This window comes from Mastigoproctus giganteus, chromosome 8 (assembly GCF_048544385.1).
Source record: "Mastigoproctus giganteus isolate SK-2022 chromosome 8, ASM4854438v1, whole genome shotgun sequence".
NCBI classification, from domain to species: Eukaryota; Metazoa; Arthropoda; class Arachnida; order Uropygi; family Thelyphonidae; genus Mastigoproctus; species Mastigoproctus giganteus.
Genome location: NC_143582.1, coordinates 180639017 through 180666314, shown reverse-complemented (window position 1 = coordinate 180666314; position 27298 = coordinate 180639017). Strand labels below are relative to the sequence as shown.

At 37.0% G+C, this 27298-nt stretch overlaps 1 protein-coding gene across 1 annotated transcript in view; it reads left to right on the top strand.

Moving 5' to 3' along the window:
- LOC150082045 (uncharacterized) overlaps positions 1-27298 on the top strand; it is a 133879-nt gene that overhangs the window by 26829 nt on the left and 79752 nt on the right. Inside the window, exon 2 of the mRNA XM_090379934.1 lies at positions 20998-21114. Coding sequence (XP_090236060.1) covers positions 20998-21114 — 117 coding nt within the window. The remainder of the gene's footprint in view (positions 1-20997; positions 21115-27298) is intronic.

Below are 27298 nucleotides of genomic sequence, written 5' to 3'. Positions count from 1 at the left end.
GCTGAATATGTATATAAACCAAACAGTATACAGCGGGCCGTAAGGCTAAGATAACTTTGTAGGTCTACAAGGCCATACCCAATTTAGCAGCAAACAGGCAAGATAACATTTAAATTATAACCAAATTAGCCATATTTTTAAGTTTAAGAATTGGACTTAGTGAAACAGGCAGATAGCAATCAGAAACAGATAGCTCTGTTAATTATTGGTGGGATATATTGAAATGGTTAACCCTTGAAAAAGTCCCTTTCAATGTATCTATATATCAATAATTAACTACATAATCATTATTGTATTATATATTTATATATTATTACTAATTACAAGTTTATTTCCAGGGTATGGCCTTGTAGACCTACATAGGCTATCTTAGTCTTTATAAGTTATCTTAGCCTTATGGCCCGCTGTATACTGTTTTGTTTATATACATATTCAGCATCTATATAGTACATATTATACTTTTACTATAATAACTAGATTACAGACTGGTGTAATGTTCAATCTGCTATTGATGGCATTAATCTGATCTGGCAAAAAACTTTTACATTTATCCCTATTTTCTATATATATCCAGAATGCATCCAGTTGAATTGTATGGTACAACCTGCCGATCAAGGTCAAGAAATTATAGTCTGTCACTTCTGCTTCATAACCCTGGAGGCTTGTTAATACCAAATACAGTTTCAGATTGCATTAAAGGTGGGGACAAGCGATAAATCTGTGCGGCGATGAGGGATGAGCACAATAAGGAGGAGTAAGGATAGAGGATCAGAAAAATGTGGTTAGATTCAGTCGGTTCATGATGCCTAGGCTTTCTGGAAACTTGTAAATGATCAACATCAGATTTGTGCACCAGGTTCAACATCTGATTCTGAATCTCTCTCTCTCTCTCTCTCTCTCTCTCTCTCTCTCTCTCTGATATAAAGCCTATGACTATTAAAGCATGATGATCGCTCTCTGGCCATAGGCTGATTCATAAGTAGCACTGTTAATATGCCTGGAAGAAACTGATACGTCGGCAATAAGTTTGATAATTACTGTTTTTACTGTTACCTTAATATCGGCAACTACTTTCAACCACAAGCTCAGTTTCTGCCATCAGCTTGAGCACTGGCATTTGTGAACCGAATACCACAAAGAGCAATATCATCAACAAGGTTACATTGCTCACGACCACTATTCCAGTAGTTGTGGTCAATGTAACTCATTTCCGTTCTCATCTACCTAACCACTTAGGCTGACTGATTGTTATACTTATTAATTTGACTAAATTGTATTTTGATTTTGTTATATTATTTTACTCTGATTATGAAAAAAAAACCAAACAAACTCCGGCTATTTCCTTCTTACAAGCATGCGAGAATAAACTACGTTTCACCTTTTTTACTCTCCAGAATGGGCTCATCCATGTAAATTAATGCCTCTGGCATCCTCTATTAATCAATGATATTATTCTAGTGAAGAAACTTTCCTGTTATGATTGGTCGATTAACACGCCTAAAAAAAAAAAACAAAAAAACCTCCTTTGCATTAATTCTCAAGATTTAGACTGAAGCTCAAGCAGGGTTCTCCTTTTCTCTTTATTTTTTCATTTTTGATTTGTCAGTTAAATTTCTAATTTTTGTCTTGTTGTTTTTACCTTGAGTTACTTCTTAATTGTTTTATGCCACATACCCCATTTTAATTTGCCAATTCACTGTTATCGTTTATAACCCTCCATCATGAGGGTTAAACGAGTTTTAAGGCATGCGCGAAGAGTTAAGTGATCATTAAGACCTGCACGGTACTGTTGTAGAATCATGAAGCTGCGGTATCGAGTAGAGCATGCGATGCGCTTATACTGATCCACGAAGACAATTCCAGATTTAAGTAGTCTGGGGCTCTTGCGCACATAAATATTAAATTAAAACACTACTCCTTACAGTACTCGCATTGGTGTGGGGTAATCGCAACCGTGGGCCCTAGAGCAACTGCGCTAGTGCGCCCCAGGAAATCCAGTCTTGCATGCCGATAAAGGAAAATAAAAAGAGTGATTGTGTTGTTATTAAACTCAGAAAAACATAACCTAATTATGGAATGCTCAGAGAAACATATTTAGTTTAACGATAATTTATTTAATAATAATCTATTTCGAAATAAATTATAGACAAGTGCTATAACCGGAATGTTGTATTTAAGAGTTTCAAGGATGGCTCCATAACACCAAAGCAACCTTCGCAGCACACACTATTCTTTCATAGGAAAATATAGTAGCATGGCGTATTTATTTCATTCAAAGTTATCTAAGTACATATCTCTAATAATTCATAAAAACCGATAAATGAAATTTCAATATCTGTCTCTTGTAATTCCCAATGACGGAAATTATAAATGTCACTCGATTTTTAAATTCTAACCATTCTCCAGGAATAACTAAACCGTTCTTTCGGTTTATATTAGCCGATTGGCTAATGAGGCTTTCGCGACATTCTGCTCACAACTAATCGTTCAACTCTCGTGAACAGAGGGTATAGTTATCTTTTATTTCTTTAACTTAATGAAGTTGCACCATTAAAGGCTTCAACCTGCACAGCCATGAAATAAAAGGTGTACATTATAAGTATACAAATAGAATTTTTATTTACATATACAATTATTAGTTACATATGAAAAAAAAAATCCTGTTCGTGTATTGCAAGGTTTGCGAAAGAGGTAAAACAGTCACTTGGTTAACCAGTTGGTACTGTTCTTCTTCCGAGGGAGCTTTACGATGGACATCTCACCTGGTGATGGAGCAGAATATGTGATTCCGCCAGAACTAACTTCAAGTATGATTTCTCTTCACATAGCTTGTCAGCGTCAAAATATAGTGAGTTTATTTATTTATTTATTATTTTTTTTACATTCTATAAAAAATATGCATACCATAGTAAAATTCGAGTAACAATGTAGACATCTTTCCCAACATGTTTTGGAACTCTAAATGAAAAAACATCGTTAGAAAAAAAACCTACAAGTTTTGGAATGAGGAGATTAAAATTTTGCTCCACTTCTCCCTTAAGGCTACAGTTAGTTCTCATCTTGAACTAGAACATCTTGTTCTGGCTCTCAGTGGTTATAAACAACCTAAAGATGATTCACATCTTTCCCGAAAATGGAAAGTTCACTACGTTATTCTCCTTAAACTACTTGTGTATGGTCGTGTTTTGGTACAGAGCATTACCGTGTTGATATAAATACGCTATGCCCCCCCCCCCTGCCATAGAATTGCCACAATTCAGTAAAGACTGAATTCTTCAAAATATGATAATATACAGCTGCATTGATGGTTCCATCGTTGATAACCGCTGGTCAAAACTAAATCACGTAAAAGAGGACCATACAGTCACGCTACCACCATCACCAAACTTCTTTGTTCATGCAATATAATCTGTGTGAAACCGTTCTTTCTTTGGGCGTACACCATTAACCATACCCAGTGCGTCTACTGAAGCCTGGAATATATAGGAATCACTTTTCTGCGACTTCTGTAATGTCTGACTTCTGTTCTGTGAGTTAGGATAGACGGTAAGTTACATTGCTGGGAGTCAGGTTCGGCTTACAAGCAACTGCGTATCCGTGGTAACCCATTCTATAAAGTGATTTTGATGGGGGGGTTTTGGTCATACGCTTATTCCATTTCTGTCAATTGTCTTAAATCAGCTTATTTAGGATGCTTATTCGATTTCGTTTCAATTGTCGACATTCTTAGGAGTGGTCATTAATGGATTACTACCTGTCTTGGGATGAATGGTTGTGTAACCTTCTGTTGGCTTATGATACTTTTAATAGGGAAATTTGGGTGTCCTGCTTTTTCTGCCACCCGCCGAATGGACGTGCCCACTATGTAAAGTGTTTTAGGGTCTAACGGCACCAGGAGTTTCCCCCCATCTCCTCTTAGTCTACATTGTCGTGTGTTACAGTACGCTGTTAAGGCCAGAGATTTAAAAGGGTATGGATATTGTTGGATGTAGTGTCGTGTATCGTTGTTCATCTGGCTATTTAGCCGCTGGACCCCTACTGAGGTCCAGCGTCACCCACACTAAACCCCTGAGGACGTGGAGGCAGGCCAGGTACACCAGTATTTTTAAATAAGTACTCTGGCAGGTCCTGCCACCTAATTTCCTGAGATTTCAGTGGCTAGGACCTAAAAAGAAAAAAAAAAAAAAAAAAGAAGGAAAGCTAGAGGGAGAGGGAAGACAGAAGTATAGGGTCGATAGAGTAGATGACCCCAAAATCAGTGAGGTAGGCCCGTGCCCCACCAAAAGGAAAGAGGGGGCAGCGGGGGAGGAGAAGACAAGGGGCCCACTATGTGACAACCTGCTGTATCCCTCTTCGGCATAGCGACTGGGCTGGCCCCAGAGCCAGCCCAGTTGGGGGGCCTGAGCCAGCCAACGGGGGGATCCCTGGTGGGACCCCTGTTGCTCACACTTTCCCCGTGGAGGCAGGTCTGGGTCCCCAGTAGCTTTATATTCAACACTCTGGCAGGCCCTACCACCTAGTTTCCGGAGATTTCGGTGGCTAGAGCCCTAAAAAAAAAAAAAAAAAAAAAGAGATGCGTGGGGCTTATCACTTTAGTAATGCTATTCCAATCAGGCCATGTTGGGACCCTGGTAGTAGCCGCCTATGGACATGCTCTATGCTGACCACCAAATTCTGGATGAAACCAATAAGGATACCTTTCCCTACTGGAACTGGGGACAAGTTGTCTAGACATGCACTGCTGTGGCTACTCCTGGTGCCGTGGGAAAGTATCCAGCGCACACCTGTTGCGTTTAAGTTTTCTGTGGATGATAATGTAAAAAAAAAACAGTGTGAAAGAGTAAAGGCAAATATTAATTAATTAATAATGTTAATATATGTATGTTAATCTATCTATGTATCATCTCAAATTTTGTGAATGCACCGTCCCTGTGTGTGTGTGTGTCTGTGCCGGGGATATGTGGTGGTCATTCCCTGACCTTTCCGCATCCTCCGTATTTGATGTGTGTGTGTGTGTGTGTGTGTGTGTGTGTGTGTGTGTGTGTGTGTGTGTGTGTGTGTGTGTGTGTGTGTAAAGTATTTGATGTCTAACGGCACATTAGACATCAAATACTTGGGTTTCCCCCATTTCTGCGTTGTATGCATTGTAGGTGTAACACAGAGGTCTGTGAAAGCCAGAGATTTATAAAACGTTTTTGGGCAGTGTCCTGTTGTGTAGTGTCATGTGTCATGGCAGGTTGTATCTCTAACCATTTAGCCGTTGGGCCTCTGGTGGGACCCCCCCCCCCGTTGCCCACACTTTCCTCGTGGAGGCAGTTCAGGGTCCCCAGTAGCTTTATATTCAACACTCTGGCAGGCCCTACCACCTTGTTTCCGGAGATTTCGGTGGCTAGAGCCTTAAAGAAAAAAAAAAAGAGTTATGCTTGGGGCTTATCACTTTAGTAATGCTATTCCAAAATTATTAAAGGTTGATTGAATTTTGGATTCGAGTTAAATTTAGTCCGAGGGCTGACGTACATGGTTACAAAAGTTAGAGTCGGGGGAGAGATTTAAGGCTCAGGGTGATGACAGTGTGTGCGTGTGTATGTGTGCGCGTGTGAAAGTATCTTGTGTTCTGTTAAAAAAAGAAAATTTAAAATGTAAATTTATATCCAGCAAGCGGCGTGTGTCGTGAACGTGTACGCCAGTTCTGTGTCTGTATGAATGGGTGAAAAAATGGGACGTCGAGTCTGTTTATGTGATATGTTTTTTTTTTCCTTGTTTATTACATTGTACTGTATTAGCCTTTACTGTAAACCCCTGGCTTGTAGCCGTGAAGGGTATTGTGTACGGCGTGTGCCTTTTGTATGCAATAAAGAGTTCTTCTATGTTTGTCCCTTAACTGTTTATATAATTGGGCAAGTGTGTGTGTGTAGGTCTGTTATTAATTTATGGGTGTGAGAGGGCGTGTGTATAGTAATTGGTGTAATATTTGGTATTCATCTTTGTGCGTATGGAAGAGTGAGAAACTATTAGTTCGCTCATGCTTGATTGTTGCTCCTGAATGCGCGTTATATAAAATAAAAAAAAATGTATGTGGTCATATGAAAAGATTAAGTGATTGAGAATTTGTGTGCGTGCGGCTGTTCTGATTCCCCCTACATACGTGACACAGCTTTGTCCCTCCCCGCTTGGTCCTGTCTCCCATGTTGCTCATTCCGATCATTGACCACTTTAGCTGACGCCATACTGATTATTCTTCTTAGGCGTCGGATGCTGACACTGGCTGCATATGATCTACACCAATGTGGGACTACAGAGGACCTTGCAAATGGCCACATGTCAGCAGTGAGTTCCTCCCACATAGGGAGCTCTGTCCCTATGGCTATACTCCCAAACTCCAAGGGTAACTCCTTCCTCCTCCCCACCCTAAATATTTCGCCTGTTGGACCCTACCACCGCATACACTATCTGCTGTTCTTATCAGTCCCCCCCTCCTTCCTGTGGAGTGTGGAAGACCCCTAGGCTAAGCGGCCTGATTAGCAATATACTAACATAACCTCACACTATCTTGCCTTTACAAAGTTTGTATTACATAACGAAAGTTACGACGTGGAGTTGGAAGAAACTCCTGGGGCCGCAGGAAATGTAACATTAAACACTATACACCTCTTTCGACGGATTGAGGTTTCTTTCTCGTCCCATTCTGTTCCATCTACCTCTTATTAAATATGCATGCCTTTAATATCCTACTTTTAACTGGTACTGCCATCTACCTGTTATGTATTCTCTGGAATTAACCATTGCTTCTCTTAACCATTGAATAGGATAGTATATATTTGTACATAGAACATGAAGTAAAGAAAAGTAAAATCAACAAGTTCGTTGATTTTACATTATCAACTATTAACCAAGTAGGTGTAACGGAAGGCCTCATGTCTAAAGGAAGCTCCCGAACAGTTTATAATTTATAAACTGTTAAACTATTTACAGTATTTATAATTGTATATATCGGTAAGACAAGAAGTCGATATAGATTTCGGGGATAAAAATGGAAAATTACTGAATTTATTCAGAAAATAATTGTAATAATCAAATATATCTTTAGAAAATTCCTGAGGAATCACTACCATTTTGCAAGTGCATATAATATGTTAGGAATAAAAATAGCATAAAATGATATTCTTTCACATGTATTGTATCCTAATGTTAAAAGTATAATTAATAAAATTAAGTTTATTTAATTTGAATTATGTACTGGTTAATGATATATGCCAACATAATAGGGAGAAATGGTGCCATTATCGTATACTTAATGCAGAATATTAGCCTGGCAAGTATAATTTGTAATGCAGTAGAGACAGCATGATGGAAAGGGAGGAGGAGGATTATGTTCTTGGTTAGAAAGCACATAGATTCAAGAAGAGTATGTCCAATTGATAGGGAACATCAGAATAACATTGAATCAGGCTGGTGTTGATATAAAGAGTGGAACAAAAAAAAGTTGGATTGCGATACAGACTAATGAATGCGTTTAGTATGATGATCGGCTTTACGTGCAACTGGAATGGGCATGCAAATCAGCGTGACTTGTTATGGGAGACTCCAATTATCCGAATATGGACCAGGATATGCGTGTAGAACGCTTGTCCAGTAGCTGTTGTTGCTTGACAATCTAGTGGCATGGACTTGTTATGGATGTCGCTAGGGAATCAATATTCTTGACTTGGTCATTACTTCATTTGCTATATAAAAAAAATCATCTTAGCGGGTAGTAACTACAACATTTTGGTATGGGAGTTTCCAAAAAAATTCAGGATATTCAAAAAATTCCTGTGATGTAGAAGTAAAATTTTGGGATGTATCCTAAAGCTATGTATGAAATATCATATGCCACTTTAATGTTTAGAAAAACTGTGTCCTTAAGCCTCATTGATGATCGTATACTTGATTCTAAAGAAAGTTATACCACCTCTGTTTTATTACCATCTCTCTTACTCTGCGTCTGCCATTTTTCGGGTAATGATGGCCAGCTATTTCTGTGTTCCCACATAGTTCTTATGTAACTAATAAATATACAAAATATTAGTATAACTAAACTAAAGGATTTGATAATACTAATATGGCACTGGTGATATATCCATGTCTTGATTTTCAGCCACAGGAGACCATTCTAGAGAAGAAGAAGAAGAAGAATGAGACAACTGTGTTAATAATAAATATAGTGTTATGTATGATGTTATACATAACATTTTACACAAATCTACAATATTATCATTTGGAATTAAGTGTCTTCATTTTCAACAGTGCAATTCCACTTTACTACCTTACTCTCTCTTAAAGTAGCAACATATTTTTCATTCTGAATAATTTGAAAGTTGATATTGGAAATCAAAATAAACTTATTCGTAGAATTCCCTAGAAATAACGTTATTTGCTAACATGCTGTTTTAAATATATTTTCATGTATAAATTTGTCATTTGTGTGCTCCAGGCTTTAATCATGTTGTATAATTAGTCATAATGTTAATGCTGTTTTTTTGTTTTTTTCTTTCTCATCTTTATTTATTAGGTTGTTATTACTTTCATGTAAATCCCTAGCTTGTAGCCATTAAGGGTGTTGTGTACAGCAATGTGCCTTCTGTGTACAATAAAGAGTTCTTAAATTTTGGTCCAAATTGGACAGTTTACCACATTTTCCAATTCACTTTTTTCATTCTTGTGTCAATTAAATAGAAGGTATTTTTCTGATCGTCTTCTGTAGACCAGAAAAAGTCTCAAATAACCTACCTACCAGACAGAATTAGTGCTTCCTTCGCACTAATTCCGAGAGGTAAGTTGTTGAGACTTTTTTTCTCTAGGATTTCTAGGAGCCAAGACATAGGTACTGCCTGCGTATAGACAGATTATTATTATTATTTTTTTTAAATATGCGTACTTTGTAACGTTAAAGGGTAGTTTTTGAAGATAAGTAAGTCATATTTTTGTTCATTGATCGCAATGTTTTATTATTGAGAAAAATAAAGCAAAAATCATATTTATAATTTAGATGTCTACCGGTAAAGTTATGAATCAAACGGAAGTCCGTAGCAGAGCTTGGAACGCTTTTCTTGTTCGTCATATGCATCCGTATTGTCATAACAATTTTTATCGGACACAAAAGTGTTGTTATTGAAATTGATATATTGGGTGATTGTACGTACTTAATGGTCACTCGTTATATGTTTATTATTATTACTAGCCACATAGTGCAAGGAAGCCTGAGGCTTATGCTGCACCAGCGAAAAAAAAAAAAAATTCATTTCGGAGAGAGAGAGAGAGAGAGAGAGAGAGAGAGAGAGAGAGAGAGAGAGAGAGAGAGAGAGAAGTAGACGGGAATCACTAAGAAAGAGAAGAATGATTATATCCAGCTCAGGACCCTGGGTGTGCCAAGCCCATACTCACCAGATGTGAGCCCCTGGGGGGGGTAATGAATCAATAATGAAATTTATTATAGACCTACATTTCAGTAAGAAACGGTGGACCAAATACATTTTGAACATTCCTGATTTTAAATTTCTCGCGAAAGAAAACGGAGTGCACTAGGAGATGTAAATAGCGTCATTTTATAATAAAAAAGTCGGGAGACTTCTACATGATCCTTTGGTGTAAACAAGACTGTCCAAACCATACTCGATTTCAGACCAGGTTCGCTCCAACATATCGGTGGCAATTGCTTGCATGACATCTTTGTGGAATAAACCATGTCTTTCACATAGCCCTAGAAGAAGAAAGCTAAAGAAATTATATTAGGTGAACAACTGTGGCCATAGTATCGGTCTACCAACCCGCTCAATGCAACGGTCGGAAACGTGTCGTTCAGAGCAGTGCGCACCTGCAAGCTTTAATGAGGCGGTGCTACATCTTATTGAAAGTTTAATATGGGCTGTCGGTGTGCAATTTGTGGAAATGCGTATTGTTCCAATATGTCTAGGTATGTGATTCCTGTAACGGCATCCTTCCAAGAAGAAAACCGTTCCGATAATCATGTCATTCATAAGACCGCACCACTCATTCACTTTTGGACTGTCTCGAATGTGCTCTTGGATAAAGTGCGCGTTTTCAAAACTCCATATTTGAACACTGTGCCGATTAACTTTTCCCGAAACGTCAAATGTCGCCTCATCGGAAAACATAACATGACTCAAAAAGTCGTGGTTTTGGTTGAAGCGATCAAGAATATCAATAGCAAAGTTTTGTTGCCGTGGTTTTCCACTTGGCTTAATTTTTTGAACCATTTGCAATCGATAGGCATAAAAACGCAGCCGCTGTGAGCATAAAAACGCACTGGGCTGTTCAATTCCCTTGATACACGCCCGATTGCTTTCCACAGTCTACGAACAAAGGCAGCACGTGCCTTTTCAACTCGCTGTCTGAGACGTTTTGACGACCTCCTGCATGTTGCTTCTGCATGCTACCGGTGTTTAAAAATGTTCTATACCATGTCCCTATAGACTTTGGGTTAGGCGCATCTTTGTTAAAGACACGTCTAAATTGCCTTTAAATCGTGACAGCAGATTTGCAGTCTGGCTCCCACAACGTTGCCATATGTACAACACGTAAATTTTAACCAACTTTTAAAATCAGGGTCGTTCAAAAGGGACACCCTCTACTGACTGATGCAGCCCTGCGTATATCGCTCTTGTAAAAAAAAAAAAAAGTCTCTTCATTTTACAGTTTTACTGAAAAAGTGAAAAACTGCGGGCATTCAACAACTGTAAAACGACACAAATACTTAAATTCATATCGTTTTGTATCGATTCGTAAAATTCGGATCCAGTTACGTATCCTCTTCCAAATATTTCGAAATATTTGGGCGAGCATACTATATATCATTCCATTGAACAGTTTCGTCATGCAGTTTAGTGTCGCAACTGGATTGCTTTTCTTAAGAAAATAAATTCAGAAATTCCTTCTAAGACCTCACCAACATTACATACCCTGGCAATAATATTAGTAGCCTTTAAGTCTGAAAAGGTACCAGCTGCAAATGACATATTAAAAAGCGGCAGTAATTGTATAACCGGTTCTTTGACAGACTTGAAGTAGAGAGGAAGGGGGGGGGGCAATGCCATGAAAGCCTCGCGTTCGTTTTGTTTGCTATTAGAATTTCGATAATGTCATTATCTCATATTCGCTGAATTGCATTTTGTAAAATAGTCTTTTTTCGCGTCTAAGGATTCTGGTACATATTATGAAAGCCATCTGCTTAAACCATTGTCCCACGTGAAAGAGGTATAAGCATAACTCCACTTGTTCGCAAGAAGTCTCAAATATATTGAGAGGGCGCCGTAGCCTAGTGGTCAGGCGCGCGTGTGCATAAGTACACGTGCATTGAGTGACCGGGGTTCAAGCCCGTGACTACTGAATACGGTGCTGTTTCTTGTAATCTGTCTATCTTGTGAACTCCTCTGACCATTTGGTCGTCCCGGAGTACAAACAGAAAATTTATTTATTTATTTTTATCGACGAATTTGTTGCAGTTGTGGTATTTGTCATCTTACCAATTAGGTTTATCTGCACGGTTGAACCAGCAGTTGTGAAATATCCTTCGAGCTTTCAGAGAACAGTGTTTTCTGCGGAGCAGACTGATTTCTTACGTCACGTAGAAGATCATAAAATATATCGATACAAATGAAAAGATACCAAAAACCATTCAATCCTGTGGAAAATTAACAGATCTCAAGATGTCTTAGTTAACTTTCTGTTACAAACAAAAACTTATACTGGTATTAATTCCTTAACTCCTCCCCTGACTCCTATTATTTCACTGATACAGTGGGTAATTAGAAACTTCGCATTTAATGCGTCAACAAACCAACTATACGAGAGCATAGCTTCCTGTAGTAAATGCTGATTCCTTGATAGTGGCAATACCATGCTTATATGTGATTTTATCACCATGTTTTTTATTATAGTGATGATATTTCCGGAAGAAACTAACGGGGTTTAAAAGGATTTTTATACTTGAACCCTTACCCTAATTTTTGTTACACTGTTTAGGGTTTACGAATAAAATAAATTTTGATACTTATATAGTTCCTCTGTTTATAATTTCAAAATTGGCTAACGGTTGATATATATGGTTACTGTTATTAATCCGTATTCTCTCTTAAGAAGGTTTCGTATTAATTTTGAAAATGCAGTTTAGCACTGCGTCCCGAGAACAATCCAGCATATTTTCTAGACGTGACACACCAGGTTTTGAGTTTGTTTCTTAAATAACAACCAGATCGTGGTCATAAAGTTCTTTCCCCCATCTCTTTCAAATATAAAATAACTATTGAACACGTGCAGTTTTCAGCAGACAGCTACACTTAACCACCCAAGCCTATAATGGATAGGTTAAGTACTAATGATTTATTCGTAATTGATGTCAGGTACGACAGTTTTCCTTAAACCTCGGTCTGATCATTGTCGGGGATTGACGAAGATTAAATACAACTGACAAACACATTTCAGCACTGTAATCACTCCAGTGAGCATTGAATTCAGGGGACTTCCTCGAATGTTACCCCTCCCTCGCCGCATATCATACAGGAAAAAAAATCCGTATAAAAGAAATATGACACTCCTTGAATTCTCCCGGAAGTTCTTCCCCCCGTCAGTTTCTAAATTCCCCTCGGTGAAACAGGTGTGGATTAAAATCATTAAAGTTGAATAGTAATACCAGAATTTTTCAGGAAACATCCTTGTACTATCACCTTGCTAATCGAATGTAGATAGCTTTTCGTCTCAAAAATTTTATTTTTCAAAGTTTAAATAGAACCTGTCTTGTCCTTTATTTCTGGTGATCTTTTCAAGTCAATTATATTAACATATTGTTCACCACAGAATTTAGTGAAATGTAGCATTGCATATTCTACTTTATATAGGTTTCTAAGCCTCACCTCATGCTTTTCCAGCGTAATTAATCGTAGCCATTACTAATGGAACGAAATAGGCACACACTATTTCTCTTTTCAATAGATGTAAGAGGGGTGATCAAAAAAGATTGAGTCGAATTAAATTAAAAATATAAAAATTTATTTTATATTTATAGTTTTTCCTTTTTAATATATATCCTGATAGTTAAATGCACCTCTTATCTTTGCACCTATTTTCTAAATATTTTAGATAAGCCGTTTTTTGAGTAACGTTTATTAGCTCAGCTTCAGTGTTAAATGATGATCTTTTAATTCACCCTTGAGCTTAGGAATAAAAAAGGCAAAAGAGGTAAGATCTGAACTATTTTCTGAGAACCAGCATCAAACTTGAACGAGAAGAAACTCAGCGTGTTCTCGTTCTTGTTTGAGTCTGGTTTTGGAAATTATTGCGGAGTTGCAGAACACGTTAGTGATAAATATATTATGGGTTTATACGTAGTGTTCAGTAATAACACTAGTCAATATGATTTTCACATCCACTGACACATCAATTTTTATACCTAGATTTCGAAAATAATTCTTAAATTTTCACATCACGGCACCATTTCTACATACAAGGTTTTTGCGTTTGCCCATAATACGTATATCTCATTAGAATTTAGGGAAGTCAATATGACACCGATATGTTATATTTCCTGCAAATAATAATGTTTACATAGATGGCCGTAATGTTGGGTGAGGGTTAACATGTTCAGCCTTGTCTCTCTGCCTCCCACATCTCTCTTTCAGTAACGGTAAGACAGTTGTAGTGCGAGTACATGTACAGTTATCTTCGCATCTGTTGCTTATTGTTTGTTTCTTGCTTTGCTTAGCATTGTATTGTTAAAATGTTCAAGAAGACACAAACGAAGCGTCTGAATCAACCTGATAATTTCTGCTACAGCATCGAAGCAAAAATTGTTTTAGCATGTTCTCACCATCAGAAAATAACCGTTTTGTTGTACACACGAAACGTTTGAACGGAGATCATTCTTGAGGAAATTGTTGGGAGATGACGTGTCTTCTATAGGTACACTGTCGTACCAAACCCTATTGAATTAACGATTGTACAGATCTAGGTTATAGATTTTGGGTCCCATTTGAATTGGCAGAAATTGGTCAGCATGTCTTCGAGCCCATCTCTTCTCTGCAGCCTGTTGCACACAGGCTGCAGAGAGAGAGATAGTGTGGGCAAAAAGATTTCAATAGGAATCTTCCATTGGCATCCTTCCCAAAAATGGGAGGTAATAATGTTTCCTGCCATCAGATTTTTAGTATTTCTGTAAGTCGTTGAGCAAAAATCTTGTTGAAGATGGCCATGAAGCCCAGCCGGTTGACTATTTTCGTAGTATGGAGTGATGGAGGTTGCTTTAGTTTGTGCAAAATCTATCAAGCAAGCTAGTACTCATTAGGTTTTGATAGTCTTCGGCGTAGCCGATATCCAGGTTTCTGCGTCTGTTGTGTATGGCACAGTTATATGGTCATTGGCCCCACCTGAACAAATTTAGATCTTGGCAGCAGAGTACTAGCTATTCAAATGGCCAGACAAAATGACACACAATGTCGAGATCGATGTTGCACATTATCCTTAACTTTAAGCCCTGGAAACATAGATTACAACGAATAAAGCAAAGTGCCCATGTAAAACTTAGCAACGGTCAAATTGACGCACCAAACCTTATCGGAGTTTCAGATGTCAGATGAAAGTTTAATGAAGACAAACGGTATAGAAAGGACATATTTAAAGAAACAAAGTTATGCAATGAACTTTCCGAGACTCAAATGTCTTGATTGATCATCTGGAAGTTGTGACCTCAGGTAAGGGGGTTATGAAGTTTCAACTTGGTGCTGAGGTGGACCAGATGCACTTTAAGCCTTATCTGGGAGGTGTTAAAAAAAAAAAAAAAAACGTAGTCAGTGAGTCTGAAGTATTTTCAGAGGTGTAAAGGATAACTAAATGACTATTAACTTGGCTAAGGGAAGAACTCTGTAAATAAACTAAAAATATTAACTTAATAATGATGAAGAAAATAATTTGTTTTAATTCTGATATTTAATGGTTTGTGTTAAGTTTTAACGTTGTTACTTTAAAGTTTAAGTTAAAATTAAGCATAAATTAATTCATTTTAAAGTAAAATAATTACAGGAAAACGTAAAAATCACAGAAGTAAATAGGAGCAACGCGGATATTAATTTATTTGAAAATTATCCTAAAGTATAAAATTGTATAAACAAGACCTTGTCAGTATTTATGATCCATCCTTCTAGCTTTTACGGCTGTACCGAGGTGATTTGTAATAATCAGACAAATAAATAAGTGTTGGCCGAATAGAGACTGTAGGCTCTGAGGAAGGCAAAAGATGCTGTTCCGCATACCAACGTGACCTGTACATCTTAATGTACATAGTCCCAATTTTTTTTTTTTTTTTTTTTTGGCAGTGCATCAAAAGCCTGTTGCTTCCTTGCACTATATGGCTATTACCATTACTAACTTGTTGGTGAAATTCAAGCTTAGGGTAGAAAATAACCCAACACCTGTATTAGAGCTAACTGCTGCAGTTAAGGCCCCATGAAGCATAAGATTCAATGAATGTTTTCATTTTACGAGTATACAATGAGTACAGATTTGTCTGTGTTTACATTTAATAAAAATCTTTAAACATATACTGCGAAGTCTTAAAGATTTATTAAAATCATTTTATTTAGGTTCAAAACTATTTTATTTAGAAGTTAAGAAAAATATTTGAGTAACCAGGTGTGTTTCGTTGAATGCAAGGGACTGCTATTGAATGTAGTAATTTAGTTTAGTTACTCCACTGCCACACAATTTTTGTTATAAAGATTTACTTTTGGATTATTTTTAATCCACAGATTTGTTAGTGGTAGGAAGGGTGACATGGTATGTATAATTAGGTTGAAATTATTAATTACAAGCAATGACACACGCAGAGCATTGTTAATATCCTGGAAGAAATAACCAGTACACAACCCGTCCATCCAAACACATTAGAATGCTTAGTTGCGTCTGCTTTCAAGATTCTTGTAATTCTGCACGCGGGGTCACAACTCCATATATACACCGCCCAGGGCGAGGTGCAACCGCCGACCGCGTGCCACGGTCCTCCCATCGTCCTCGATAATGTTTCCTCCTCTTTCTCCACTCGTTCGGACAAACCCTATTAGGGCAGGTGACATAGTGGCTGTTTTCCTTCCTCCCCCTCCCCCGGGGGTTTTAAAGCTGGTTTTGGGAAGTAGAAGCAGCCTTCTGTGGTGGGTCAGGGCTACCCACTTTAACCCTTGACCCCTTCTCATCTCATATCCATACGAATGTTCGTGACCTCTGATGTAGGGACAGGTGTCCTGAATAACGTTTTGGCTATCCGACGTAGAGGGCCAGTCCTCATCTTCCGGAGTGTTGCTCCAACGGTGTCCTTGTTGGCACAGATGCTGATCGGTAAGTGTACTTGTGAATTCGTGCAAACCACATGTTTCCTCAAATAACCGCAGTTTAGCGCCACCTGACGTCAGTATAACACACCGGACACATATTTAATGGCTTCGGGTAGGATAGGACATACGAAGTGTGAATCTTGCTACCAGCATGCTTACTATAAATGGTTAATTAATTGTAGTGCTATTGTGTGTAATCTCATGTTACCCTATGTATTAATAAGCCCATATGTAGTTAATTGATTGAAAATAATTAAGTTTTAATCCTGCTAGCTAATCAAAATGAGTATCAGATCGATAACCCTCCTAGTGCAATTGTTGTATAGGTTAAAACTGAATAAATTAAATAAATAACTACTCCACTGTGAACCGCTGTCTTCCCCCTTTCCTCCTAAAATGGCCGTTCAGTTCTCAGTCTCAGTTCTTCCAAAATTATGAGAGCAGAAAAGTATAAATTCTAACACCGGCCAATCTGAAATCGGTTAAGAAACTTTTTTCCCCTTCAGGTGCAAATAAATAACTGAAAACAAAATCTGTTTCATTACTGCAGCTGTTCGTTCCAAACATTCCCTCTCTGAAAAAGATACAAATTATTCAGTTTCACTGTATTTGCTTAGGTTGCATAATTATAACTTAATATTTTTTTCACTGATCTTGAATTTATATTACTATACTATGTATATTCGCATGTGCTAAGCATTTAACATACCAATTTCTTTAGTAAAGATTAGATATTTGTTTAATCGGTAAATCACGTTCTTTACATAGTAATTTATAGAGGTTTTTTTTTTTTTTTTTTTTTTCAATTCGTGAGGTGTAGTACACGCGTTTGAGTTGAACTTTGTTAGAGCTCATATGATTGGTAATATTTAATGTTCTTGTATTTCTGTCTTGTGAACTCCTCTGATTATATGGCTATCTATTGATGAGGGAGTGGAAGAGAATCTAACAAAGTTTGCTGATGATTTAAAGGTAGGAAGGGTGTTTATCGATGAGAACCAGACCATCTTGCTTCAAAATGACTTATGCAACAAATGGCTTGAAAAATGGCAAGTGAAGTTCAATGCTTCTGAATGCACTTTGGGATGGGGGAGGGGGTTTGAGTTAAAAGTGATCATAAAATTTTCCACGCACTGTACACAGCCGGTTAGGAAGGCACACGGCGTCTTATCTATGATATATAGAACCATCGCAACTAGAGAAAAGGATGTCATTATGTCTTTGTATAGGACGATGATGAGACTGCATTTAGAATATTAAGTTCAATTCTGAGGACCACATTTGAAGAAAGACAGATTCTAGAAATGGTTTATAGAAGGGCGACCGGGTTGGTAAAAGGTACTAAACGATGTTCATATGAAGAACGGAAAAACTAGGCATCTGATAGAGGTATATAAGGAGTCAGTAAACTGAACGAGGTATATTTTCACTGGCAGAAGAAAGAAGCTGGGGACACAAATGCAAAATTTTTAGGATGAATTACCTGAAAAAGCGGTCGAGGTTGATAGTTTGGTAAAGTTCAAAGCGGAATTGGATACGCACTTTTTTGGCGACGGGTAAAGTATGAATGATAGATTATTTATTTATTTTATTTTTTATTTTTATTTATTTATTTTATTTATTTTTTTTTGCAGATGTAGAAAACTCTCATTCCCTTGCATCATTTAGCCATTATAATACTATAAGCAGAAAATTTATTTTATACTGTATCTCTATTTATTTTGTGAGCAAACACAATCCAAAGTGGATTCAGAAATGTCTCAGAAAAAGCAAATTATTTAGTATGTGTTGAGAACTGTTTCGTATATTATAATGGCTTTTGTACTTAGCAGCTCAGGTGATGTTCATTCAGTATATTATTCTCTTATGACAGTCTAGTGTTTTCACCACTTATCACTCGTTTGTAGAGGTCTGGTTCTGTTCCCTCTATGAATGGAGGGTTTTCTGAAGTCTGTAGTTCGCCGATCTCAGGCAGAGGGAGTAGCGTTTCCCCCGTGAATTAGCCCGGGTTTTTCAGTTTGCACAACACGCATATTGGTCCGTGAACACATATTGTACAGTTGTAATACACATTGGTACAACATGTTCCAAGTCGCTGATGCGTCTGAGATCATACAACAGCAGAAACAGATTATGTAAAATAAAATTTATTTAGTGTCAAGCAGTCATTCATTTTCGCTGGTTTCACTCTGAAAGCCGGTAATAATCTAAGATACTTGTAATTAATATTAGTTCATAATTTTTATACTAAGTGAATGAATTTTGACATAAGTTAGGTGGATGGATATCACAGAAAAAGTCCTATTATATTTATAGGGTAGGTACCAAATATATGGAATATTTTCATAATATGGAAAAATCCGGAGACGTGGCAACACCTAAGAAACCGACAAAGAGATGCACGTATTAAGTAACCTTTTATGACGACTAGTAGCGAAAGCCACCTTCAGATGTGCGTTCTTTGATGATAACGGTCCATTGTGATTTTCCACTGAAAGAAAAAAAAATTGTAAACTAGGATTTATACTAATTTCTACTAAGGTTTTGTATAATCTATGAATTTGAAAGGAAATAAACCGTGGTAGTACCTAATATGGAATACTGTGGTGTTTCCCATTATGCAAAAGAGCTTACGCAGCTTTTATGCAGTGGTTTGGATAAGCATAAGAAAAGAAAAAGAAAAGAACAGGAATTAATGACAGCCCATATTCGGACGAATAAATAAATAAGCATATGTGATGAATCCTTTGATCTTGATAAGGTAACTTTTCGCAAGATCCGAAAAGACAAGTGATTCAGTGGCTGGAATAAAAGCTGTGATGACATACAAATGTTCAGGTGCAGAAATTGATACAATTGTGCTGTGAATATTGTACGTAAGTTGATTATTGGTATTAACTGCGAGTTTTTTAATTCTACATGAATCGGTTCTTTTAGAAAGAGAGAAAATATTATGCACATTAATAAGTACCATATTTTTAATGGGTATCTTTCAAGTATGCGCATCTTTCAAGTAAATATTTTAGTTCCAAATATGAAAAATAATTCAGATTTAAATCGTATTGATTAGGATTTATACCTATTGCAGAATGCGCGGCTACTCTTAGAATTTATAGGTTCTCGCAAAAAAGCCCGTTATTTTATACAAAATAAAAACGGAAAAAAGTTACAAATATGGAACTAGAAGAAACTTCTTGTTACTTCTAGATCTCTGTCCCTCAGTAAAAATTAAAAAAAAAATAAATAAAAATAAATAGCTTTCACCCCAATAAGATTTCTTCCTACATCTGCATATACAGACAAACTCATATTTCGCCAGTAATTGTAACAAAATCAGTTTCCGTTTAATCATAAAAAAGTCTTGAGTCAATGTTGCGTCATTCTGATTAGCATCATAAATAGTTCTTATTTGCCCATTTGAATCATACCGCAGCGATTTTAAACATCTTTTGAACGTCTTTTTATAATTCTCTATTCTGTATACTGAATACGTACATTAAAATTAGCGAACAGTTTACTTTCTTCTGAGTATGGTACTCAGGATATGCAGGTTGAACATACGGTTAATGACACCCATTGCTTAATCAACACAGTGCTTTGTTTAAAACAATTACCATTAACCAGTAGATGGCAGCACTGCTTTATGTTATCTGATTATACTTAATGACACGATCTCTTTCACTTTATTTAGCGCTGTCTTCCTTAATTCTTGAGTTTTCCCTATCATATACGGTTAAATATTTCTGAATAATATTTTGTTGGGACAGTAAAGATTGCATATTTTCTTGAGTAAATACGGTGTCTTGTTGTCTAAGATATATTGGACTCTCGAAACTAGAAAAAAAGATATAATTATACCTTTGTATATATGGCGAGACCGCATTTAGAATATTGTGTTCAAGTCTGGAGATCGCACTTGATGAAAGATATGGCTTCTAGAAAGGGTTCAAAGATGGGCAACCATAGTGGTGAAGACTGCTAATCTATATCATGTGGAGAAGAGTTTAGAGGGTGTGGGCTGCAAATCTTGGCAACTAGACGTCTTAGGAAGGATCTAATAGAGATATAGAATTGCCTGAAGGAATGGGTAAAATGAACGAGGGACGTATATTTTCACTGGTAGAAAAGAGAACAACCAAGAGACACATTCAAAATTTTGGAGACGGAGAATAATAGATGACTGAATCTCATGATACGTACATATTTACTTTCGGAAAACGTAGTAGAGATCATTGTAATGGATTGCCTGTCACAGTGGTCGAAGTGGAGAGTTTTTGGTGAAGTTCAAAGCGGAATAGGACAGCCATTTTTTGGCCAGAGGAAAGATATAAACGACAGGGTTTTTTTTTTTTTTTTTTTTTTGCAGATGCAAAAAAAGCCTGCTCCCCTGCATCATTTAACCATTATAATAATAATAATAATAATAATAATAATAATAATAATACAAACACTAATTTAACAAATGCATCAGTAAAAATTGTTTCTGTAGCCACTCGTCATAGGTACTTTCTACAGTTATATGACTGAATACATTTCTTACTTAACTAGTGAGTTGTTAATCATACAGTAACATTATGTTATGTAAATTGCACTGAAGTTATTGGATTACCTGTTTATCCCTCAGCGCAAAGGCCTAGTTCAACCTTCGGATCAGCAACAACTTCCATTCGACCTGGCAACCCTAGCGCCTACGTCATATTTCACTCGGCCGCTGATGCATCATACTATGAACTCTAAAGAGGTAAGCAACGTTGATATTTTACTTTTAATCCATGTATTTATTAGAGGCACTAAGATTGCGTTATGATCTCTGAAAGTGATCTCAGAACGAATTAACACTGTTAACTTTTTAGTAATAAAAAGAAAATAAATACACCACTGAAAAGTATGTTATTTATTGTTATTAAATCATGGCCGTTGTAACAAAGCAGTGGAATATGATATCCTACCGACTACTTAAATATGTGTTTTTGGATCTCATTCTTCATTTATTCTGAGTCACTGTCTATTTCTGAATGGCGAATACTGGAAAATCCTGAAGAGGGAAAAAAACTAAAATACGAAAGCTAAGGACGACTAACATTTAGAATTAAAAATGCCATTATGTAATCTCCAATTTATCATAGAAATGCGATCCATCTGGGGTACTGAAACACTTAAATATACGAACATATTCTGTAGGTTAAAAAATAAAATAAATAAAAAAGTATGAATAATTCCCTATGAGAAATGGCGGAAGAGAGAACTTGGCTGAGAACTTGTCCTTCGGCGATGATTACCCACTTCATTTATCTTAATTAGAAGAGCGGCACGTTAGTTGCTTGTCGTGAGTTGCACTTCAAAAGAAATCCGAGAATAAAAAAGAAGGTTAATACTCGCTAGATGACAGCACTACCTTCAAGATTATGAAAAACTCTAACAAGAGAAATGTTGAGGCCTTTGTGATTTAAATTTTCAGTCATTATAGGAACGTATTGTGTTAGGGCTTTTTAGGAAACTTGCAAAGCCATTTTTGTCTGTGGTAGTTGTTTATTGTGGTTTGTTGACATGAATGTTTTGTGTATTTAATAAATACACGTCACTTTCTGGCGTTACATTAAATATAGTTTTTTTTTTTTTCATTTGTCTGTCTTAGATTTTTAGAATCTTTTCTTCGAAGCTTTTGCCATCCTGTTTACCGGCTGGGACTTTTAGGAACTTCAACAATGGAAATTCGAAATTTGATTTGTTTATTTAATCTTATAATTTTTATTACAAGGCTAAATTTTGTCTTTTAATAAAATGTAATCCATACAATACTAGTAAGTCTCAATGACTAAAGCGATATACGTAAAATAAATAATAATAATGATAATAAATATTCATTTATTGCAAGTACAGCAAGCCCATCACAGCACTAGGCTAGAGGCATAAATTCAGTGTAAAGGAGACAAATGTAAAAACAGATACATAGCATATTCTATACATACATCGAATATGGATTATAATGTTCAAAAATATCTATTGCAGAACATCACATTTGGCTCTCGGATGTAGTTACTGGGTTGTAGGCAGGCAGGCAGCTGTTTGTATTTCTCATAATTTGATTGCAAATGAGACTCCTGTAGGCTTCAGAGTTGAGCAACCTCTTACAATCAATGTTATGGTAGTTTATGAGGTGAAGGGGTTCATTGGGGAACATCCTGTCCATTTGTTTTAGTCTGGAGAGTTTGAATTGGAATTGTTGTTGGTTTCTTGCATTTTCTCTGTTGGTGGGAGCTATTACGTTGGCTAAGTTTGGTGATTTCCAAAGTGCACAACGTGCACTTTGGAAATCGGCCGGTGAAGATACTTGTACAGACATAATACAGGATGGCGCTATACGGTCTGTCGCTGATGCGTCTAAAATCTGACAATGCCCTAAAGTTGTTTTTAGACTAAGGAGATTGAATTAAAATTTCCATCACATTAAGATTTTTAAAATTTTAAAGAAAATTTTATTTATGTGATCAATTTTATACATGAATCCCTGAATTGCCATTAGGGCTACCAGAATATGGGGAATATCAGTAATGAATCTACCAATTATGGTCAACCCCCGCGAGATTATCGAAAGGCGGGGAGGCAGAGAAGGCCAAATCAATCGTACGGTCCCCGTGTTGACTCTTCGTGCCTCCCATAGTGTTAGTACCTGGTGATGTGGTTGTTTCGCCCCTGGAGGTCTTACACACATTATTCAACATATTCTGGCTTCGACTGTATCGAATATAAATGGAAATTTATCTATTATTAAGAACGGAAGGCGAACAAATTATTAAATAAGTACAACTTTTTGTGTATATTTTCTTGGCATGCTATCAAGGAATCGGCAGAGGTTTTGAGACTAAAATGCTTAATAAATTTATTTGTATCTTGAGTAAAAGCATTATTATGATCCAGTATTCACTAAATAAATAATTAATGAATAAAATATAAATAAAACAGTAAAGATAAATGTCTGCGACGAAAAGAGCAGAAAAGTAAAACGTAAGGAAGTTGTCAAAGTTTTGGCGGCAGTTATCTGAAAGAAATGTATATATGAAAATATATAAGAAATGTATAGATACTTTTCAAAGTTGAGATCTAAGGTGCGGCAGAGTTCTATTTTGTTTGCGGGAAGCATATCCCGAATGGAAGGTTGTGTGCCACAGGAAACATATTTCATACGCTGTTATTGTTCAACAACAACATCGCTTGACGCCACCAAGTTGTTCGACTTGGAGACGTCAGGTGATCTACTAGGCATGTGAGGAACTGAGCAGGAGTAAATATGTGTTTTTTGACGCTACGAACATTTCAGGGTGCGACACCTAAGTCGAAGTAACGAGTACATTTAATGTCGATCAAAAGTCTGTTGATATCTTATTTAGCCATCCGATATTACAGTCCTAGGAACTGGGAGAGGTGCATTGAAGGAACAGAAGACCAAATGACGGACCCAAACATGATGACAGATGATACGCTTTGTGCGTAGCAAACGGTCAGTTGAGAATTAGATACCCCGAGAAGTTGAAGTCTACACAATCTTAATACAACTACATCCTAACACACAAGCTCATTAAATCATTTTGATGAAAAAGATTTAATAAAAATATTAAATAAAATAAAGGAATAAAATGATTTGATAACATCTTAATTAAATGATAATACAAGCGAGGGCATCAAATCCTTTTTAAGATAGGATATTGATTAATCGTGTTGAAGCTAAATAAGGCCATTAACCATGTTTAAGAGACATGACAAACTTTCCTTTCTAAGTGCGATTTTGAATGTTAGGTATAAATGGCGTACCACATGGGCTGAATATTAATTAATTGAACCTGGCTTCCTTGTTATTATCATGATTTCATGTACAGCTCAGTTAGAAAAAGGAGAATATCCAAAATTAAAATATTTACAAGGTATTAGAAACGCAGCTATGATGAAAACTGATGCCAGTCATCTTTCCACAAGCGACATGCAGACTTTTGTTAGGGATGTTTTAGAGGAGTCTCTTCTTTGGAATTCTCTGCTGTGACTGGTAATAAAGACGAGTAATGAATAAAACTATCACTAATTACATATGTCTGGTGTCACCTGCAATTATATTAGGATGGTGTCATCATTTGGAAGGGTTAAGTATCACTAGAAAGTATTTCCATCTTGGCTTTATTATACGAGAGAAAACTGTTTCAAATTGAGAAATTACTTTTTGGAAGATTGGCTTGGAGTTAAAATGTCATAAGGATAATAGTTGTTAATTCATTTCATTTATTTTGAATTCATTGAACCCATTTCTTTCTTTTGAAGAGCGTAACTATGCGAGAGAAATCTCAATTTTCGAAATAGGATCCAAATAAACCTTTTCCACTCGTAGCATGTGTAAAATGTTCAATAGCTGTAGAAAAGAAATTTCAAATGGTCAGCGACCACGCGTGGACTCGCACTAGCACCCATTTGTTCACTGTCAGTGCGATTCCACCTTCTACTGTTGCTATAGTCATATCCATCATCATTTCGTTCAAACAATCCCTTCACACTCCGCATCCCTCCCAGATATGCCATCAAAGAGGTAATTTCGCTCAGCTATTATATTTTAAACCCGAAAGACGAGAAACCAGTCAGGTGGCGGGAGGTCGCGGGGAGGAAGGAGGGAGAGAAAGAGTAGAATGAGGGGGGGAGATTGCATGCTTTAGACTGTTCTCGTGGCATGTCAGGAATACCTCCTGTCCTGTGCCTGCCTTCCTTCATTCCATTCAAAACATCTGGATGACATCGTCACGATCTCATTGTCCGCGGAACGACACCTCACTGTTTCGAGAATATCGTGAGCCGACGGCGGTGATGGTCGACCTACGGGCGTCGGACGATTTGTACGACTCTAGCATTTGATTATCATGCACGCGAGCTTGATATGCTTGCAGAACAACGGTTGGAGTTAAAAATAAAAGAAAAAAAGAAATCGAAAAAAGGGCAAAATGAAATGCCCCGGAGTTGCCGATAGAGGGCAGCTTTGCAGCACGGGGGTGGGGGGGGGTTATTGTTGTCATGGACATCGCTGTTTGGAATTAGGCTTAAGTACAGTGGCAGGCGGAGACTGGCAGCGACAGCACTATAAATGCGTCACGACATAGACAAAGCCTTAGTTCGGGTGGAGATCGAGGATTTGGAGAAGTGATCCGGGAGCAGAGAGCTGGTAATTATGGAACTAGAGAGAGAAAGAGAGGCCTCTTAGAGCACGCGGAAATTACCTCCGTTGTGATGGTGTACTGTGGATGTTGCAATGCCCGTTTGATTACTCTGCAGTATCAGTGACACTGGCGAATTAATTATTTCAATGGTGTCTACGCATACCTCTCACACCCTAGTCACGAAGTACAAAGAGAACGCCATGGGTACCAGAGAATGAAGATCACATCCACCGAGAATATAGTGTTAATTACTTTGGCATTAGCGATATATCCCTCAGGAAAAACTGCACATTTAAGAACTTGCATTCTCCATTTGGTATCAAAGGATTTCTTTATCATTTTTAAAATATTCACTTAAACTGCATAATTAATATATAGTCCCAAGAGTTCAAAAATTATATTCTTTTGTGTTTTGGTTGGTTGCCCAACTTAAACTTGAGTTGTTCTGTAAATGATTTTGTTTTATCCTTGATTTGTTTGTTGGAGAAACGTTGACATCATTGTATCATTAACATGGAATTTATAATTTCTCTTCCCCTCATTACTTAACCTTGTTCATTCTCTTCTCTATCGTTTTGTGATGTGTATAAGAAGTTGAGGTGGAGGAGGTAATCCGGTTCGGAATTGATATATTGCTAAGTTAACCCTCAATAAAACTTAGGAAGAGTTTGTTTTTCAGTTAATTTACGTAATAATCGAAACAGGAAGCTGTGTTGAATCGTCTGTTTGTTGTACAGAGCTATGCCTCTATGTGTCCATCCTTGACACTCTTTTACTAATCTTAACGACTTGGAAAAGAGAAAAAAAAAGTAAAACATGCCGACTGGAAATTCCCAAGGACGGCAGGGTCACCTTTCTAAAGTGCTCGGGCCGAGTGAACGCAGAAGGAGTAGATAAAATGATTAACATCTTAAGAAATCTGTTTAACTACTTGCACCTATTTTTCAATCATTTCTGCTTGAGAATGCATTGCAAGTCTAGAATGAAAGTAAACAAACGGTTATGATTCACCATTCTGGGACCTTTATAGTTTTGCCAGAGATAACATTTTATCCAAAATGAATAATAAACAGTGCAGTATTTATATACTGACGGAAATGAGCATGCTGAGAGCTTAGAATTTCATATCCTAATTAATTCACAAAGAGCGTAATAGAAATTTATTAATAGGGTTCACGATTACTTATTAATATGAGGCGAGCCAAAGAACGAACTAAGAAGAAGCACAACGAAATTTTTCAATTATGAAGCTAGCATGATCCAGGGAAGTTGAACGAGTTTACAGGTTCAAGCAAATGTAGCTCATAAGACTTTTGAAGAAGCTGCACAGTGCTTTTAAATGAAGTACAGTATAGTGTCTCGATTGAAGAAGTGGGCTACAGAAGGGTGAGTTGGTTGTTTTTGGAGATCCTTGGTGCATCGACTCCTTTGGTGATAGTGTGCTGGTTCGTATGTTTTGTCGTGTATTATTATATACTTGATAGGGCAATCGGCATATTGTGCACTCAGAATAATCACCAGCAAAAAAACCTACCTTCGCCCTTCACCCGAGATTGATAATTATCAGTAACGCAGCAGGACGAACCATCATTCTAGCAGTATTATCCATTTGGGGTAGAGAGAGAGAGAGAGATTATTCATTTCACATCGAAAAAACGAAGCTTTCTCTTTTGTGCTTACTCTATTTTTAAAAAAAGGCAGTCAGATTAATTAATGACCCTCTCTTAACAACGCACT